At 53.9% G+C, this 19,252-nt stretch overlaps 1 protein-coding gene across 1 annotated transcript in view; it reads right to left on the bottom strand.

Moving 5' to 3' along the window:
• Positions 1-19,252, bottom strand: part of CAMTA2 (calmodulin binding transcription activator 2) — a 91,296-nt gene that overhangs the window by 17,876 nt on the left and 54,168 nt on the right. The window contains exons 7-10 of the mRNA XM_075847366.1: positions 15,186-15,326; positions 13,661-14,931; positions 12,913-13,039; positions 12,695-12,829 (exon numbers count right to left, since the gene is read on the bottom strand). Of these exons, the coding sequence (XP_075703481.1) occupies positions 12,695-12,829; positions 12,913-13,039; positions 13,661-14,931; positions 15,186-15,326 (1,674 nt within the window). The remainder of the gene's footprint in view (positions 1-12,694; positions 12,830-12,912; positions 13,040-13,660; positions 14,932-15,185; positions 15,327-19,252) is intronic.

A 19,252-nucleotide genomic window follows, 5' to 3' on the forward strand; every position in this document is an offset into this window, starting at 1 on the left:
CTGCAGGGTGATATATATAGAAGAGAGCTATGATCCTGCCCCTCCCCCTGCAGGGTGATATATATAGAAGAGAGCTATGATCCTGCCCCTCCTCCTGCAGGGTGATATATACAGAGGAGAGCAATGATCCTGACCCTCCCCCTGCAGGGTGATATATACAGAAGAGAGCTATGATCCTGCCCCTCCTCCTGCAGGGTGATATATATACAGAAGAGAGCTATGATCCTGCCTCTCCCCCTGCAGGGTGATACATACAGAAGAGAGCTATGATCCTGCCCCTCCTCCTGCAGGGTGATATATACAGAAGAGATCTATGATCCTGCCCCTCCTCCTGCAGGGTGATATATACAGAAGAGAGCTATGATCCTGCCCCTCCCCCTGCAGGGTGATATATACAGAAGAGAGCCATGTTCCTGCCCCTCCTCCTGCAGGGTGATATATACAGAAGAGAGCTATGATCCTGCCCCTCCTCCTGCAGGGTGATATATACATTAGAGAGCTATGATCCTGCCCTCCTCCTGCAGGGTGATATATATAGAGGAGAGATATGATCCTGCCCCTCCTCCTGCAGGGTGATATATACAGAAGAGAGCTATGATCCTGCCCTCCTCCTGCGGGGTGATATATACATTAGAGAGCTATGATCCTGCCCTCCTCCTGCAGGGTGATCTATATAGAGGAGAGATATGATCCTGCCCCTCCTCCTGCAGGGTGATATATACAGAAGAGAGCTATGATCCTGACCCTCCTCCTGCAGGGTGATATATATAGAAGAGAGCTATGATCCTGCCCCTCCTCCTGCAGGGTGATATATACAGAAGAGAGCTATGAGACTACTCCTCCTCCTGCAGGGTGATATATACAGAAGAGAGCTATGATCCTGCCCCTCCTCCTGCAGGGTGATATATACAGAAGAGAGTTATGATCCTGCCCCTCCTCCTGCAGGGTGATATATATATAGAAGAGAGTTATGATCCTGCCCCTCCTCCTGCAGGGTGATATATACAGAAGAGAGCTATGAGACTACTCCTCCTCCTGCAGGGTGATATATACAGAAGAGAGCTATGATCCTGCCCCTCCTCCTGCAGGGTGATATATACAGAAGAGAGTTATGATCCTGCCCCTCCTCCTGCAGGGTGATATATATATAGAAGAGAGTTATGATCCTGCCCCTCCTCCTGCAGGGTGATCTATACAGAAGAGAGCTATGATCCTGCCCCTCCTCCTGCAGGGTGATATATACAGAAGAGAGCTATGATCCTGCCCCTCCTCCTGCAGGGTGATATATACAGAAGAGAGCTATGATCCTGCCCCTCCTCCTGCAGGGTGATATATATATAGAAGAGAGCTATGATCCTGCCCTCCTCCTGCAGGGTGATCTATATAGAGGAGAGATATGATCCTGCCCCTCCTCCTGCAGGGTGATATATACAGAAGAGAGCTATGATCCTGACCCTCCTCCTGCAGGGTGATATATATAGAAGAGAGCTATGATCCTGCCCCTCCTCCTGCAGGGTGATATATACAGAAGAGAGCTATGAGACTACTCCTCCTCCTGCAGGGTGATATATACAGAAGAGAGCTATGATCCTGCCCCTCCTCCTGCAGGGTGATATATACAGAAGAGAGTTATGATCCTGCCCCTCCTCCTGCAGGGTGATATATATATAGAAGAGAGTTATGATCCTGCCCCTCCTCCTGCAGGGTGATCTATACAGAAGAGAGCTATGATCCTGCCCCTCCTCCTGCAGGGTGATATATACAGAAGAGAGCTATGATCCTGCCCCTCCTCCTGCAGGGTGATATATACAGAAGAGAGCTATGATCCTGCCCCTCCTCCTGCAGGGTGATATATATACAGAAGAGAGCTATGATCCTGCCCCTCCTCCTGCAGGGTGATACATACAGAAGAGAGCTATGATCCTGCCCCTCCCCCTGCAGGGTGATATATATAGAAGAGAGCTATGATCCTGCCCCTCCTCCTGCAGGGTGATATATACAGAAGAGAGCTATGATCCTGCCCCTCCTCCTGCAGGGTGACACCAGCACATTACGTTAATGTGATTTGGACCATTACAGAGGGCACTGAGGACTTTCTATAAACAGTGTTTAGGGTGTCACCCTCCACATTAAAGCCAGCTGCTTTCTAGAGAGCGGGCTGTCCTGTGCCCGTGTCACGCTGCGCCAGGAATGATCAGTATGTCACCAGCGTCACTGCGTCCTTCCACAGCTAACAAAATAGTCCTGGGTGGGATTCAGGTTGCTGGCAGGCGCTGAAAGATGGAGGACGAAAATAGAAAAGGAGGTTCCTGCCACCCCTCATGGCCCGGCGCCTGCAGACCTGGCACCATGGGCAGGACCTGGCATGAAGATGTGGTGGGCAGGTTTGGTGAAAGCAAAAACACCTGTGCCCAGCAATTACCCTGAATACAGCACTCGCCCTAAGGAACAGTCTGTAAACCTGCCCGTACACGGCGGGCACCAACAATGGACGCCAAACACGTGAACCCAACAGAAAGCAACAGCCAATAGTCAGGTAGACGGCAGGCACCACCCCTGGCACACGGTGAAAATCCTAACTGTGCCCCAACCCTGGCACCAAGATCACCCCACGTCCTGTAAGCCAACACATTCCCGCATGTATATACCCCGTGTCTCAGGACCCCCTCACCCCGGCTTCTCCTCTGAGATGCTGTATATACCCCGTGTCTCAGGACCCCCTCACCCCGGCTTCTCCTCTGAGGTGCTGTATATACCCCGTGTCTCAGGACCCCCTCACCCCGGCTTCTCCTCTGAGGTGCTGTATATACCCCGTGTCTCAGGACCCCCTCACCCCGGCTTCTCCTCTGAGGTGCTGTATATACCCCGTGTCTCAGGACCCCCTCACCCCGGCTTCTCCTCTGAGGTGCTGTATATACCCCGTGTCTCAGGACCCCCTCACCCCGGCTTCTCCTCTGAGATGCTGTATATACCCCGTGTCTCAGGACACCCTCACCCCGGCTTCTGCTCTGAGGTGCTGTATATACCCTGTGTCTCAGGACCCCCTCACCCCGGCTTCTCCTCTGAGGTGCTGTATATACCCCGTGTCTCAGGACCCCCTCACCCCGGCTTCTCCTCTGAGGTGCTGTATATACCCCGTGTCTCAGGACCCCCTCACCCCGGCTTCTGCTCTGAGGTGCTGTATATACCCTGTGTCTCAGGACCCCCTCACCCCGGCTTCTCCTCTGAGGTGCTGTATATACCCTGTGTCTCAGGACCCTCTCACCCCGGCTTCTGCTCTGAGGTGCTGTATATACCCTGTGTCTCAGGACCCCCTCACCCCGGCTTCTGCTCTGAGGTGCTGTATATACCCCGTGTCTCAGGACCCCCTCACCCCGGCTTCTCCTCTGAGGTGCTGTATATACCCCGTGTCTCAGGACCCTCTCACCCCGGCTTCTCCTCTGAGGTGCTGTATATACCCTGTGTCTCAGGACCCCCTCACCCCGGCTTCTCCTCTGAGGTGCTGTATATACCGTGCCTCAGGACCCTCTCACCACGGCTTCTCCTCTGAGGTGCTGTATATACCCCGTGTCTCAGGACCCCCTCACCCCGGCTTCTGCTCTGAGGTGCTGTATATACCCAGTGTCTCAGGACCCTCTCACCCTGGCATCTGCTCTGAGGTGCTGTATATACCCTGTGTCTAGGACCCTCTCACCCCGGCTTCTCCTCTGAGGAGCTGTATATACCCTGTGTCTCAGGACCCTCTCACCCTGGCATCTGCTCTGAGGTGCTGTATATACCCTGTGTCTAGGACCCCCTCACCCCGGCTTCTCCTCTGAGGTGCTGTATATAGCCCGTGTCTCAGGACCCTCTCACCCCGGCTTCTGCTCTGAGGTGCTGTATATACCCTGTGTCTCAGGACCCCCTCACCCCGGCTTCTCCTCTGAGGTGCTGTATATACCCCGTGTCTAAGGACCCACTCACCCTGGCTTCTCCTCTGAGGTTCTGTATATACCCTGTGTCTCAGGACCCCCTCACCCCGGCTTCTGCTCTGAGGTGCTGTATATACCGTGTCTCAGGACCCCCTCACCCCGGCTTCTGCTCTGAGGTGCTGTATATACCCCGTGTCTCAGGACCCCCTCACCCCGGCTTCTCCTCTGAGGTGCTGTATATACCCTGTGTCTCAGGACCCCCTCACCCCGGCTTCTGCTCTGTGGTTCTGTATATACCCTGTGTCTCAGGACCCCCTCACCCCGGCTTCTCCTCTGAGGTGCTGTATATACCCTGTGTCTCAGGACCCTCTCACCACGGCTTCTCCTCTGAGGTGCTGTATATACCGTGTCTCAGGACCCCCTCACCCCGGCTTCTCCTCTGAGGTGCTGTATATACCCTGTGTCTCAGGACCCCCTCACCCCGGCTTCTCCTCTGAGGTGCTGTATATACCCCGTATCTCAGGACCCCCTCACCCCGGCTTCTCCTCTGAGGTGCTGTATATACCCTGTGTCTCAGGACCCCCTCACCCCAGCTTCTCCTCTGAGGTGCTGTATATACCCTGTGTCTCAGGACCCCCTCACCCCGGCTTCTGCTCTGAAGTGCTGTATATACCCTGTGTCTCAGGACCCCCTCACCCCGGCTTCTCCTCTGAGGTGCTGTATATACCCTGTGTCTCAGGACCCCCTCACCCCGGCTTCTGCTCTGAGGTGCTGTATACACCCTGTGTCTCAGGACCCCCTCACCCCGGCTTCTCCTCTTAGGTGCTGTATATACCCTGTGTCTCAGGACTCCCTCACCCCGGCTTCTGCTCTGAGGTGCTGTATATACCCTGTGTCTCAGGACCCCCTCACCCCAACTTCTGCTCTGAGGTGCTGTATATACCCTGTGTCTCAGGACCCCCTCACCCCGGCTTCTCCTCTGAGGTGCTGTATATACCCTGTGTCTCAGGATCCCCTCACCCCGGCTTCTGCTCTGAGGTGCTGTATATACCCTGTGTCTCAGGACCCTCTCACCCCGGCTTCTGCTCTGAGGTGCTGTATATACCCTGTGTCTCAGGACCCTCTCACCCCGGCTTCTCCTCTGAGGTGCTGTATATACCCTGTGTCTCAGGACCCCCTCACCCCGGCTTCTCCTCTGAGGTGCTGTATATACCCTGTGTCTCAGGACCCCCTCACCCCAACTTCTGCTCTGAGGTGCTGTATATACCCTGTGTCTCAGGACCCCCTCACCCCGGCTTCTGCTCTGAGGTGCTGTATATACCCTGTGTCTCAGGAACCCCTCACTCCGGCTTCTGCTCTGAGGTGCTGTATATACCCCGTATCTCAGGACCCCCCTCACCCCGGCTTCTCCTCTGAGGTGCTGTATATACCCTGTGTCTCAGGACCCCCTCACCCCGGCTTCTGCTCTGAGGTGCTGTATATACCCTGTGTCTCAGGACCCTCTCACCCCGGCTTCTGCTCTGAGGTGCTGTATATACCCCGTGTCTCAGGACCCCCTCACCCCGGCTTCTCCTCTGAGGTGCTGTATATACCCTGTGTCTCAGGACCCCCTCACCCCGGCTTCTGCTCTGAGGAGCTGTATATACCCTGTGTCTCAGGACCCTCTCACCCCGGCTTCTGCTCTGAGGTGCTGTATATACCCTGTGTCTCAGGACTCCCTCACCCCGGCTTCTGCTCTGAGGTGCTGTATATACCCTGTGTCTCAGGACCCACTCACCCCGGCTTCTGCTCTGAGGTGCTGTATATACCCTGTGTCTCAGGACCCTCTCACCCCGGCTTCTGCTCTGAGGTGCTGTATATACCCCGTGTCTCAGAAACCCCTCACCCCGGCTTCTGCTCTGAGGTGCTGTATATACCCTGTGTCTCAGGACCCTCTCACCCCGGCTTCTCCTCTGAGGTGCTGTATACACCCTGTGTCTCAGGACCCCCTCACCCCGGCCTCTGCCCTGAGGTGCTGTATATACCTTGTGTCTCAGGACCCTCTCACCCCGGATTCTCCTCTGAGGTGCTGTATATACCCTGTGTCTCAGGACCCCCTCACCCCGGCTTCTCCTCTGAGGTGCTGTATATACCCTGTGTCTCAGGACCCCCTCACCCCAACTTCTGCTCTGAGGTGCTGTATATACCCTGTGTCTCAGGAACCCCTCACTCCGGCTTCTGCTCTGAGGTGCTGTATATACCCAATGTCTCAGGACCCCCTCACCCCGGCTTCTCCTATGAGGTGCTGTATATACCCTGTGTCTCAGGACCCCCTCACCCCGGCTTCTGCTCTGAGGTGCTGTATATACCCTGTGTCTCAGGACCCTCTCACCCCGGCTTCTGCTCTTAGGTGCTGTATATACCCTGTGTCTCAGGACCCCCTCACCCCGGCTTCTCCTCGGAGGTGCTGTATATACCCTGTGTCTCAGGACCCCCTCACCCCGGCTTCTGCTCTGAGGTGCTGTATATACCCTGTGTCTCAGGACCCCCTCACCCCGGCTTCTCCTCTGAGGTGCTGTATATACCCTGTGTCTCAGGACCCCCTCACCCCGGCTTCTCCTCTGAGGTGCTGTATATACCCTGTGTCTCAGGACCCCCTCACCCCGGCTTCTCCTCTGAGGTGCTGTATATACCCCGTATCTCAGGACCCCCTCACCCCGGCTTCTCCTCTGAGGTGCTGTATATACCCCGTGTCTCAGGACCCCCTCACCCCGGCTTCTCCTCTGAGGTGCTGTATATACCCTGTGTCTCAGGACCCCCTCACCCCGGCTTCTCCTCTGAGGTGCTGTATATACCCTGTGTCTCAGGTCCCCCTCACCCCGGCTTCTCCTCTGAGGTGCTGTATATACCCTGTGTCTCAGGACCCCCTCACCCCGGCTTCTGCTCTGAGGTGCTGTATATACCCTGTGTCTCAGGACCCCCTCACCCCGGCTTCTGCTCTGAGGTGCTGTATATACCCTGTGTCTCAGGACCCCCTCACCCCGACTTCTGCTCTGAGGTGCTGTATATACCCAGTGTCTCAGGACCCCCTCACCCCGGCTTCTCCTCTGAGGTGCTGTATATACCCTGTGTCTCAGGATCCCCTCACCCCGGCTTCTGCTCTGAGGTGCTGTATATACCCTGTGTCTCAGGACCCCCTCACCCCGGCTTCTGCTCTGAGGTGCTGTATATACCCCGTGTCTCAGGACCCTCTCACCCTGGCTTCTGCTCTGAGGTGCTGTATATACCCTGTGTCTCAGGACCCCCTCACCCCGGCTTCTCCTCTGAGGTGCTGTATATACCCTGTGTCTCAGGACCCCCTCACCCCAACTTCTGCTCTGAGGTGCTGTATACACCCTGTGTCTCAGGACCCCCTCACCCCGGCTTCTGCTCTGAGGTGCTGTATATACCCTGTGTCTCAGGACCCCCTCACCCCGGCTCCTGCTCTGAGGTGCTGTATATACCCTGTGTCTCAGGACCCTCTCACCCCGGCTTCTGCTCTGAGGTGCTGTATATACCCTGTGTCTCAGGACCCCCTCACCCCGGCTTCTGCTCTGAGGTGCTGTATATACCCCGTGTCTCAGGACCCCCTCACCCCGGCTTCTGCTCTGAGGTGCTGTATATAACCTGTGTCTCAGGACCCCCTCACCCCGGCTTCTGCTCTGAGGTGCTGTATATACTCTGTGTCTCAGGACCCCCTCACCCCGGCTTCTGCTCTGAGGTGCTGTATATACCCCGTGTCTCAGGACCCCCTCACCCCGGCTTCTGCTCTGAGGTGCTGTATATACCCCGTGTCTCAGGACCCCCTCACCCCGGCTTCTCCTCTGAGGTGCTGTATATACCCCGTGTCTCAGGACCCCCTCACCCCGGCTTCTGCTCTGAGATGCTGTATATACCCTGTGTCTCAGGACCCCCTCACCCCGGCTTCTGCTCTGAGGTGCTGTATATACCCTGTGTCTCAGGACCCTCTCACCCTGGCATCTGCTCTGAGGTGCTGTATATACCCTGTGTCTAGGACCCCCTCACCCCGGCTTCTGCTCTGAGGTGCTGTATATACCCCGTGTCTCAGGACCCCCTCACCCCGGCTTCTGCTCTGAGGTGCTGTATATACCCCGTGTCTCAGGACCCCCTCACCCCGGCTTCTCCTCTGAGGTGCTGTATATACCCTGTGTCTCAGGACCCTCTCACCCCGGCTTCTCCTCTGAAGTGCTGTATATACCCTGTGTCTCAGGACCCCCTCACCCCGGCTTCTGCTCTGAGGTGCTGTATATACCTTGTGTCTCAGGACCCCCTCACCCCGGCTTCTCCTCTGAGGTGCTGTATATACCCCGTATCTCAGGACCCCTCACCCCGGCTTCTCCTCTGAGGTGCTGTATATACCCCGTGTTTCAGGACCCCCTCACCCCGGCTTCTCCTCTGAGGTGCTGTATATACCCCGTGTCTCAGGACCCCTCACCCCGGCTTCTCCTCTGAGGTGCTGTATATACCCCGTGTCTCAGGACCCCCTCACCCCGGCTTCTCCTCTGAGGTGCTGTATATACCCTGTGTCTCAGGACCCTCTCACCCCGGCTTCTGCTCTGAGGTGCTGTATATACCCCGTGTCTCAGGACCCTCTCACCCCGGCTTCTGCTCTGAGGTGCTGTATATACCCCGTGTCTCAGGACCCCCTCACCCCGGCTTCTGTTCTGAGGTGCTGTATATACCCTGTGTCTCAGGACCCACTCACCCCGGCTTCTCCTCTGAGGTGCTGTATATACCCCGTGTCTCAGGACCCCCTCACCCCGGCTTCTGCTCTGAGGTGCTGTATATACCCTGTGTCTCAGGACCCTCTCACCCCGGCTTCTCCTCTGAGGTGCTGTATATACCCCGTGTCAAAGGACCCTCTCACCCCGGCTTCTGCTCTGAGGTGCTGTATATACCCTGTGTCTCAGGACCCCCTCACCCCGGCTTCTCCTCTGAGGTGCTGTATATACCCTGTGTCTCAGGACCCCCTCACCCCGGCTTCTCCTCTGAGGTGCTGTATATACCCTGTGTCTCATGACCCTCTCACCCCGGCTTCTGCTCTGAGGTGCTGTATATACCCCGTATCTCAGGACCCCCCTCACCCCGGCTTCTCCTCTGAGGTGCTGTATATACCCTGTGTCTCAGGACCCCCTCACCCCGGCTTCTCCTCTGAGATGCTGTATATACCCTGTGTCTCAGGACCCTCACCCCGGCTTCTCCTCTGAGGTGCTGTATATACCCTGTGTCTCAGGACCCCCTCACCCCGGCTTCTGCTCTGAGGTGCTGTATATACCCCGTGTCTCAGGACCCCCTCACCCCGGCTTCTCCTCTGAGGTGCTGTATATACCCCGTGTCTCAGGACCCCCTCACCCCGGCTTCTGCTCTGAGGTGCTGTATATACCCTGTGTCTCAGGACCCCCTCACCCCGGCTTCTGCTCTGAGGTGCTGTATATACCCAGTGTCTCAGGACCCACTCACCCTGGCTTCTCCTCTGAGGTGCTGTATATACCTTGTGTCTCAGGACCCCCTCACCCCGGCTTCTCCTATGAGGTGCTGTATATACCCCGTATCTCAGGACCCTCTCACCCCGGCTTCTCCTCTGAGGTGCTGTATATACCCCGTGTCTCAGGACCCCCTCACCCCGGCTTCTGCTCTGAGGTGCTGTATATACCCAGTGTCTCAGGACCCCCTCACCCCGGCTTCTCCTCTGAGGTGTTGTATATACCCAGTGTCTCAGGACCCCCTCACCCCGGCTTCTGCTCTGAGGTGCTGTATATACCCTGTGTGTCAGGACCCCCTCACCCCGGCTTCTGCTCTGAGGTGCTGTATATACCCCGTGTCTCAGGACACTCTCACCCCGGCTTCTGCTCTGAGGTGCTGTATATACCCTGTGTCTCAGGACCCCCTCACCCCGGCTTCTCCTCTGAGGTGCTGTATATACCCTGTGTCTCAGGACCCCCTCACCCCGGCTTCTCCTCTGAGGTGCTGTATATACCCGGTGTCTCAGGACCCTCTCACCTCGGCTTCTGCTCTGAGGAGCTGTATATACCCTGTGTCTCAGGACCCCCTCACCCCGGCTTCTGCTCTGAGGTGCTGTATATACCCTGTGTCTCAGGACCCCCTCACCCCGGCTTCTCCTCTGAGGTGCTGTATATACCCTGTGTCTCAGGACCCCCTCACCCCGGCTTCTCCTCTGAGGTGTTGTATATACCCAATGTCTCAGGACCCCCTCACCCCGGCTTCTGCTCTGAGGTGCTCTATATACCCTGTCTCAGGACCCCCTCACCCCGGCTTCTGCTCAGAGGTGCTGTATATACCCTGTGTCTCAGGACCCTCTCACCCCGGCTTCTGCTCAGAGGTGCTGTATATACCCCGTGTCTCAGGACCCCCTCACCCCGGCTTCTGCTCTGAGGTGCTGTATATACCCCGTGTCTCAAGACCCCCTCACCCCGGCTTCTCCTCTGAGGTGCTGTATACACCCTGTGTCTCAGGACCCCCTCACCCCGGCTTCTGCTCTGAGGTGCTGTATATACCCTGTATCTCAGGACCCTCTCACCCTGGCTTCTGCTCTGAGGTGCTGTATATATCCTGTGTCTCAGGACCCTCTCACCCCGGCTTCTCCTCTGAGGTGCTGTATATACCCTGTGTCTCAGGACCCCCTCACCCCGGCTTCTGCTCTGAGGTGCTGTATATACCCTGTGTCTCAGGACCCCCTCACCCCGGCTTCTCCTCTGAGGTGCTGTATATACCCTGTGTCTCAGGACCCCCTCACCCCGGCTTCTCCTCTGAGGTGCTGTATATACCCTGTGTCTCAGGACCCTCTCACCCCGGCTTCTCCTCTGAGGTGCTGTATATACCCTGTGTCTCAGGACCCCCTCACCCCGGCTTCTGCTCTGAGGTGCTGTATATACCCTGTGTCTCAGGACGCCCTCACCCAAACTTCTGCTCTGAGGTGCTGTATATACCCTGTGTCTCAGGACCCCCTCACCCCGACTTCTCCTCTGAGGTGCTGTATATACCCTGTGTCTCAGGACCCTCTCACCCCGGCTTCTGCTCTGAGGTGCTGTATATACCCTGTGTCTCAGGACCCCCTCACCCCGGCTTCTCCTCTGAGGTGCTGTATATACCCCTTATCTCAGGACCCCTCACCCCGGCTTCTGCTCTGAGGTGCTGTATATACCCTGTGTCTCAGGACCCGCTCACACCGGCTTCTCCTCTGAGGTGCTGTATATACCCTGTGTCTCAGGACCCTCTCACCCCGGCTTCTCCTCTGAGGTGCTGTATATACCCTGTGTCTCAGGACCCCCTCACCCCGGCTTCTCCTCTGAGGTGCTGTATATACCCTGTGTCTCAGGACCCTCTCACCCCGGCTTCTGCTCTGAGGTGCTGTATATACCCTGTGTCTCAGGACCCTCTCACCCCGGCTTCTCCTCTGAGGTGCTGTATATACCCTGTGTCTCAGGACCCCCTCACCCCGGCTTCTCCTCTGAGGTGCTGTATATACCCTGTGTCTCAGGACCCTCTCACCCCGGCTTCTGCTCTGAGGTGCTGTATATACCCTGTGTCTCAGGACCCCCTCACCCCGGCTTCTGCTCTGAGGTGCTGTATATACCCTGTGTCTCAGGACCCCCTCACCCCGGCTTCTGCTCTGAGGTGCTGTATATACCCCGTGTCTCAGGACCCCCTCACCCCGGCTTCTCCTCTGAGGTGCTGTATATACCCGGTGTCTCAGGACCCCCTCACCCCGGCTCCTGCTCTGAGATGCTGTATATACCCTGTGTCTCAGGACCCTCTCACCCCGGCTTCTGCTCTGAGGTGCTGTATATACCCCGTGTCTCAGGACCCCCTCACCCCGGCTTCTGCTCTGAGGTGCTGTATATACCCTGTGTCTCAGGACCCCCTCACCCCGGCTTCTGCTCTGAGGTGCTGTATATACCCTGTGTCTCAGGACCCTCTCACCCCGGCTTCTCCTCTGAGTTGCTCTATATACCCTGTGTCTCAGGACCCCCTAAACCCGGCTTCTCCTCTGAGGTGCTGTATATACCCCGTGTCTCAGGACCCCCTCACCCCGGCTTCTCCTCTGAGGTGCTGTATATATCCTGTGTCTCAGGACCCCCTCACCCCGGCTTCTGCTCTGAGGTGCTGTATATACCCCGTGTCTCAGGACCCTCTCATCCCGGCTTCTGCTCTGAGGTACTGTATATACCCTGTGTCTCAGGACCCCCTCACCCCGGCTTCTGCTCTGAGGAGCTGTATATACCGTGTCTCAGGACCCCCTCACCCCGGCTTCTGCTCTGAGGTGCTGTATATACCCCGTGTCTCAGGACCCACTCACCCCGGCTTCTGCTCTGAGGTGCTGTATATACCCTGTGTCCCAGGACCCTCTCACCCCGGCTCCTGCTCTGAGGTGCTGTATATACCCTGTGTCTCAGGACCCCCTCACCCCGGCTTCTGCTCTGAGATGCTGTATAATATCCAATATCTCCTGTATGTTGGGTCTTGTACACACACGCAGACTGCAGGTCCTCATATCTCCCTGGTGCCCTGGCTGGATAGAGCATGTTCTGCTGTGTTGCATTGCAGGAGATGTAGTGTTTCCACAAGGCAATGCAGATTGAACACAGTGGATTATAGACTGTCACCAAGGGCTGAAATACTGACACCCACTTTTGTGACGGACGACTGTGCTCCAAGCAGTTGTCATTTATCTTCCCCCCTCCATGAGGAATCACTTAGAATATAAAGTAGAAGCCGCCACTTACCGTCCAGTGACAACCAGTCGAGCTGAGTGCTGGGCAGTGACAGAAAGTTTCTTGCTCGATACTCAAAGATGACGGAGTGTGAAATGATGAGCTGGTGCTGTATGACCTGCAGGGTGACCAGGCCGGCCTCGTGCGCTGCAATGACGGGGGCGAAGGTAAGTGACAAATACATAGACAAGCATCTAACAGTACAGACATACTCGAGACTCTCTCCTGACCTGGGCAGTAGCATCGCAAGACTCCTGATTGGATGAGAGACGCCGGCACAGTCACATGATCAAACAGGCATGAGTAGGAATCCGTGTCCGCCACCCACGGACCGGTTATGAGGATCTTAACGCCACCCTGAGCAGAAGAAAGAGGGAGACGCTGTATTTACTGCCAAGTATCTGTTGGATGGCACTACCAGGGGCATCCCACAGCATTTCTTTCCATTATTTGTATGCCCTTTCTAATGTGTCCTAAACAAAATTGACCCGAGCGCCTGAGCGACCGCTCTCTTAGTAAGAGTTCCTACAGTAAAAACTATTAGTATGTTTAATATTCTATTATCTCCTGCCATGTATATAATACCCTTCTGTCACGTCTTGCACTAAAATGCAAGACGCTTCCATGACCGGTAACAATATGGCCCCCTCTGCAGGTATAATGGAAGTACTGCACTCAACAGGAATATTACATCTTAGAGGATAATCATTTAAAGGGGCATTCTGGTTAGTACAAGTTACCCCTTATCTGTGAGAAATTCTGACAGTAGTCCAACTCCTGCACCAGTATTAGAGGGTGAGGATAATGGGGGTTATACTTGGTCATTCTAGGACTGCGGATGACCCTCAGGCGCTCCTAAGCTGTAATACCGATTTCCGAATGAGGTTTTCATGATTGGCTCACCAGTAATAGACACCTCTTCTGGATTTGGATATATAGTCAACCCCAGTAACAGCATGGAAAGGCTGAACCCCCTACCTCAGGGTAAGACCAATCTGGAGAAAAGTCTGTGATTCCGACAAGACCTGTAGCCCCGTCCCCCGGCTTCGGGAACGGGTCTGTAATGCCGGACGGGTTCCCACCCATTGGCTGCATCTGCTGCTGTGGCGGTTGTTGCTGCTGCGGTTGCACGTATATGGCCTGGACCGGTGATGATGTCGTCTGGGGTTCTCCGAACTGTTCATAGCCCCCAGGAGTGGATTCTTCTGTCATCAGGTCGGAGATGAGGTCTGGAAACTGACTGTCGAAGGAGATGTTGAAGTTTTCGGCCGAGAGCTCCATGTGGATGCTGGAAGCTCCGGAGGACGAGCTCAGGTCGTTTTGGATGATGGAGTACAAGTCGTTCATGTGGGCGCTGGGAGCGTCTGCGTCTTCTCGCACCTCACCTGAGGGGGCGACGTCTGCATTCACCTCATCGCTGGAGCTGACCTGCCCTTCCCTGGTGTCCTCCATCTCAACCTCCGACCCACAGCTGGCCTCCTTCTTCACAAGGTCCGTCTCCTCCTTCATTCCGGTCTTCTCCGCGTTGGCGGTCTCCTCCTTCACATTCGACACCGTTTCACTTGGCGCCAGCTCGTCTTCTTCCACCTGAGAGACCAGGTCCACCATTCCTCCATCAGACGTCTCGGTCTTGAACTCATCCGTCTTCGACGCGCCTCCGTAAGTCTGTCCTTCTTTAGGGCTATTGAGGAAGGAGTCCGGGTCAAATGCGCCACCGCTGCCCCCAGAGGCAGATTCCATTGCGACCTCCAAGCAATGCGAAGCAGACAGCAAGAGTCCCTCCACTGGCGAAGGCAACAAGGAAATGCCAACTGGGACTGCGGTGGGTTGGTTTCCAGTGCTCCCTGGCAAAAGGTGTTGGCTGGGTGTCAATGCTAACGGTTTCTCGGCAATACCGGTCATCACAAGCACGGCGCTAATCCCCGGTACACCGGGAGTGGTCGTTATGGTGACGCCAGCCAGCTCGCGGTCAGCGTAGAAGCCGTTGGTAAGTGTCAGCGGTGGGGACGTCTGAGTGGTGTCCGGAAGGTCTGAGAAGGAATGTGAGGAGCTGGGGTCGTTTGCTGTGGGCGTCTTGTTTCCCTTTTGGCCCGGCCGGCGTTCCTTTCCCTGGTCAGGCTCAGCAGAAGATGAAGAAATGTTCTGCACCTCTGTGAGGGCAGGGAATGGGCACAGTCGGGGCTCCACCTTTGGAGAGATGATGCGGTGCTTGGTGCTGGTACATTTATGGGGGACGCTGCCAGCTGACCCTGAGGGGACAAACAGAAAACAGATTCATGGGAGACAGGGAAAATCTAAGAAATACGGGAGACATACGTAATATATACTCATATACACAGGTGTACGGGAGAACACATCACCTGAGCTGGTACTATATATACATATATATATATATATATATATATATATATATATATACACAGGTGTACAGGAGAAGAATCGCTACCCAGGTGGGTGCTATATATTTATATATATATATATACACTGGAGAACACCCACTCACCCAGGTTAGTGGTGCACAGACAGGTGTGGGTGCGGGGTGGGGGTTTGGCCTGGTGCGTCTCCAGAGTTTGCTGCACAAGGTGTTCTATGGAGAATTCGCTGGTTCCGTTTCCATTACTGCAGGACCATTTAATACCATGAACTGTGGAAAAGAAAAGTGCGGGAATTAATCGTTGTGCGCCAGTTATTTCACGCAGACAAGGCGCAAATGCCACAACATGCCCACTCCCCAGCACCACCCAAAAATGTTTAAGGCATTTGCACCGCTCACGGCAACTTTACTCAAAAAGTTGGTGGGGCTTATCGCAAGGGTCGTGTGTTCTAACACAGCCCAACAAATTTACTCCACAAAAATACTGGTGTAGATTTGACTTCTTGGTGCGCGGACGGCCAGAAATTAAATAGAAAAATGAAGCGCATCTTTTGCCACCTAAACACAACAAATAAATATGCATTGCTGCTGAATCTACTTACAATAGGAAGGCTCTTAGCGCACATTTTGGTCAAATTGTATGAGCCCACCTGCCAGGATAAGGCGACCTCTATGAGGTGGGAACCTATACTGATACACCCAAGACTGGGACTAAGCCTGCGTATAGCTGCGGATGGTAGGCTCCCACCTCAGAGGTCGCCTTGCCGTGGCAGGTGGGCTCACACAATTCGATCTAAATTATGCGCCAAGTAGCTACCAATTGTAAGTAGATTTAGCAGTAATGCATATTTATTTATATTTAGTGGCTTAGGTGACATTAGTGTTCGCAGTGTGCGGTCACCATTTTTGGATATTGGACTGTTTTGCAGTCTTAGGCTTCCTTGCACCTGTCTACATGATTTGTTTTATTTTGAAGGAATGTGCTGGTCAAACTTTTTTTTCTCTTATCTACTGATCCCTCCCTTCACCCTCCTGTCTCTTACACATGACCTTCTATATACTGATTCCCTCCCTTCACCCTCCTGTCTCTTACACATGACCTTCTATATACTGATCCCCTCCCTTCACCCTCCTGTCTCTTACACATCCTTCTATATACTGATCACCACCCTTCACCCTCCTGTCTCTTACACATGTCCCTCTATATACTGATCCCCTCCCTTCACCCTCCTGTCTCTTACACATGACCTTCTATATACTGATCACCACCCTTCACCCTCCTGTCTCTTACACATGACCTTCTATATACTGATCACCTCCCTTCACCCTCCTGTCTCTTACACATGACCTTCTATATACTGATCCTCTCCCTTCACCCTTCTGTCTCTTACACATGACCTTCTATATACTGATCACCTCCCTTCACCCTCCTGTCTCTTACACATGTCCCTCTATATACTGATCCCCTCCCTTCACCCTCCTGTTTCTTACACATCCTTCTATATACTGAACCCCTCCTTTTACCATGCTGTCTCTTACACATGTCCCTCTATATAATGATCCCCGCCCTTCACCCTCCTGTCTCTTGCACATCATTCCATATACTAATCCCCCTCCCTTCACCCTCCTGTCTCTTACACATGTCCTTCTATATACTGATCACCTCCCTTCACCCTCCTGTCTCTTACGCATGTCCTTCTATATACCGATCACCTCCTTTCACCCTCCTGTCTCCTACACATCCTTCTGTATACTGATCATCTCCCTTCACCATCCTGTCTCTTACACATGTCCTATATACTGATCACCTCCCTTCACCCTCCTGTCTCTTACACATGTCCTTCTATATACCGATCACCTCCCTTCACCCTCCTGTCTCTTACACATATCCCTTTATATACTGATCCCCTCCCTTCACCCTCCTGTCTCTTACACGTGACCTTCTATATACTGATCCCCTCCCTTCACCCTCCTGTCTTACACATGAGCTTCTATATACTGATCCCCTCCCTTCACCCTCCTGTCTCTTACACATGTCCTTCTATATACTGATCACCTCCCTTCACCCTCCTGTCTCTTACACATCCTTCTATATACTGATCCCCTCCCTTCACCCTCCTGTCTTACACATGAGCTTCTATATACTGATCCCCTCCCTTCACCCTCCTGTCTCTTACACATGAGCTTCTATATACTAATCCCCTCCCTTCACCCTCCTGTCTCTTACACATGAGCTTCTATATACTGATCCCCTCCCTTCACCCTCCTGTCTCTTACACATGTCCTTCTATATACTGATCCCCTCCCTTCACCCTCCTGTCTCTTACACATCCTTCTATATACTGATCACCTCCCTTCACCCTCCTGTCTTTTACACAGGTCATTCCATATACTGATCACCTCCCTTCACCCTGCTGTCCCTTACACATGTCCTTCTATATACTGATCACCTCCCTTCACCCTCCTGTCTCTTACACATCCTTCTATATACTGATCACCTCCCTTCACCCTCCTGTCTCTTACACATCCTTCTATATACTGATCACCTCCCTTCACCCTCCTGTCTCTTACACATCCTTCTATATACTGATCACCTCCCTTCACCCTCCTGTCTCTTACACATCCTTCTATATACTGATCTCCACCCTTCACCCTCCTGTCTCTTACACATGTCCCTCTATATACTGATCCTCTCCCTTCACCCTCCTGTCTCTTACACATGACCTTCTATATACTGATCCCCTCCCTTCACCCTCCTGTCTCTTACACATCCTTCTATATACTGATCAACTCCCTTCACCCTCCTGTCTCTTACACATCCTTCTATATACTGATCACCTCCCTTCACCCTCCTGTCTCTTACACATCCTTCTATATACTGATCAACTCCCTTCACCCTCCTGTCTCTTACACATCCTTCTATATACTGATCACCACCCTTCACCCTCCTGTCTCTTACACATGTCCCTCTATATACTGATCCTCTCCCTTCACCCTCCTGTCTCTTACACATGACCTTCTATATACTGATCCCCTCCCTTCACCCTCCTGTCTCTTAGACATGACCTTCTATATACGGATCCCCTCCCATCACCCTCCTATCTCTTACACATGTCCCTCTATATACTGTTTACCTCCCTTCACCCTCCTGTCTCTTACACAGGTCATTCCATATACAGATCACCTCCCTTCACCCTCCTGTCCCTTACACATGTCCATCTATATACTGATCACCTCCCTTCACCCTCCTGTCTCTTACACATCCTTCTATATGCTGATCACCACCCTTCACCCTCCTGTCTCTTACACATGTCCCTCTATATACTGATCCCCTCCCTTCACCCTCCTATCTCTTACACATGACCTTCTATATACTGATCCCCTCCCTTCACCCTCCTGTCTCTTACACATGTCCTTCTATATACTGATCCCCTCCCTTCACCCTCCTGTCTCTTACACATGACCTTCTATATATGGATCCCCTCCCATCACCCTCCTGTCTCTTACACATGTCCTTCTATATACTGATCCCCTCCCTTCACCCTCCTGTCTCTTACACATGACCTTCTATATACGGATCCCCTCCCTTCACCCTCCTGTCCCTTACACATGTCCTTCTATATACTGATCACCTCCCTTCACCCTCCTGTCTCTTACACAAACTTCTATATACTGATCACCTCCCTTCACACTCCTGTCTCTTACACATGTCCTTCTATATACTGATCCCCTCCCTTCACCCTCCTGTCTCTTACACATCCTTCTATATACTGATCACCTCCCTTCACCCTCCTGTCTCTTACACATCCTTCTATATACTGATCACCTCCCTTCACCCTCCTGTCCCTTACACATGTCCCTCTATATACTGATCCTCTCACTTCACCCTCCTGTCTCTTACACATGACCTTCTATATACTGATCCCCTCCCTTCACCCTCCTGTCTCTTACACATGTCCTTCTATATACCGATCCCCTCCCTTCACCCTCCTGTCTCTTACACATGTCCTTCTATATACGGATCCCCTCCCATCACCCTCCTGTCTCTTACACATGTCCCTCTATATACTGTTTACCTCCCTTCACCCTCCTGTCTCTTACACAGGTCCCTCTATATACTGTTTACCTCCCTTCACCCTCCTGTCCCTTACACATGTCCATCTATATACTGATCACCTCCCTTCACCCTCCTGTCT

The sequence above is a fragment of the Rhinoderma darwinii genome (assembly GCF_050947455.1).
Source record: "Rhinoderma darwinii isolate aRhiDar2 chromosome 3 unlocalized genomic scaffold, aRhiDar2.hap1 SUPER_3_unloc_2, whole genome shotgun sequence".
Classification (NCBI taxonomy): domain Eukaryota; kingdom Metazoa; phylum Chordata; class Amphibia; order Anura; family Rhinodermatidae; genus Rhinoderma; species Rhinoderma darwinii.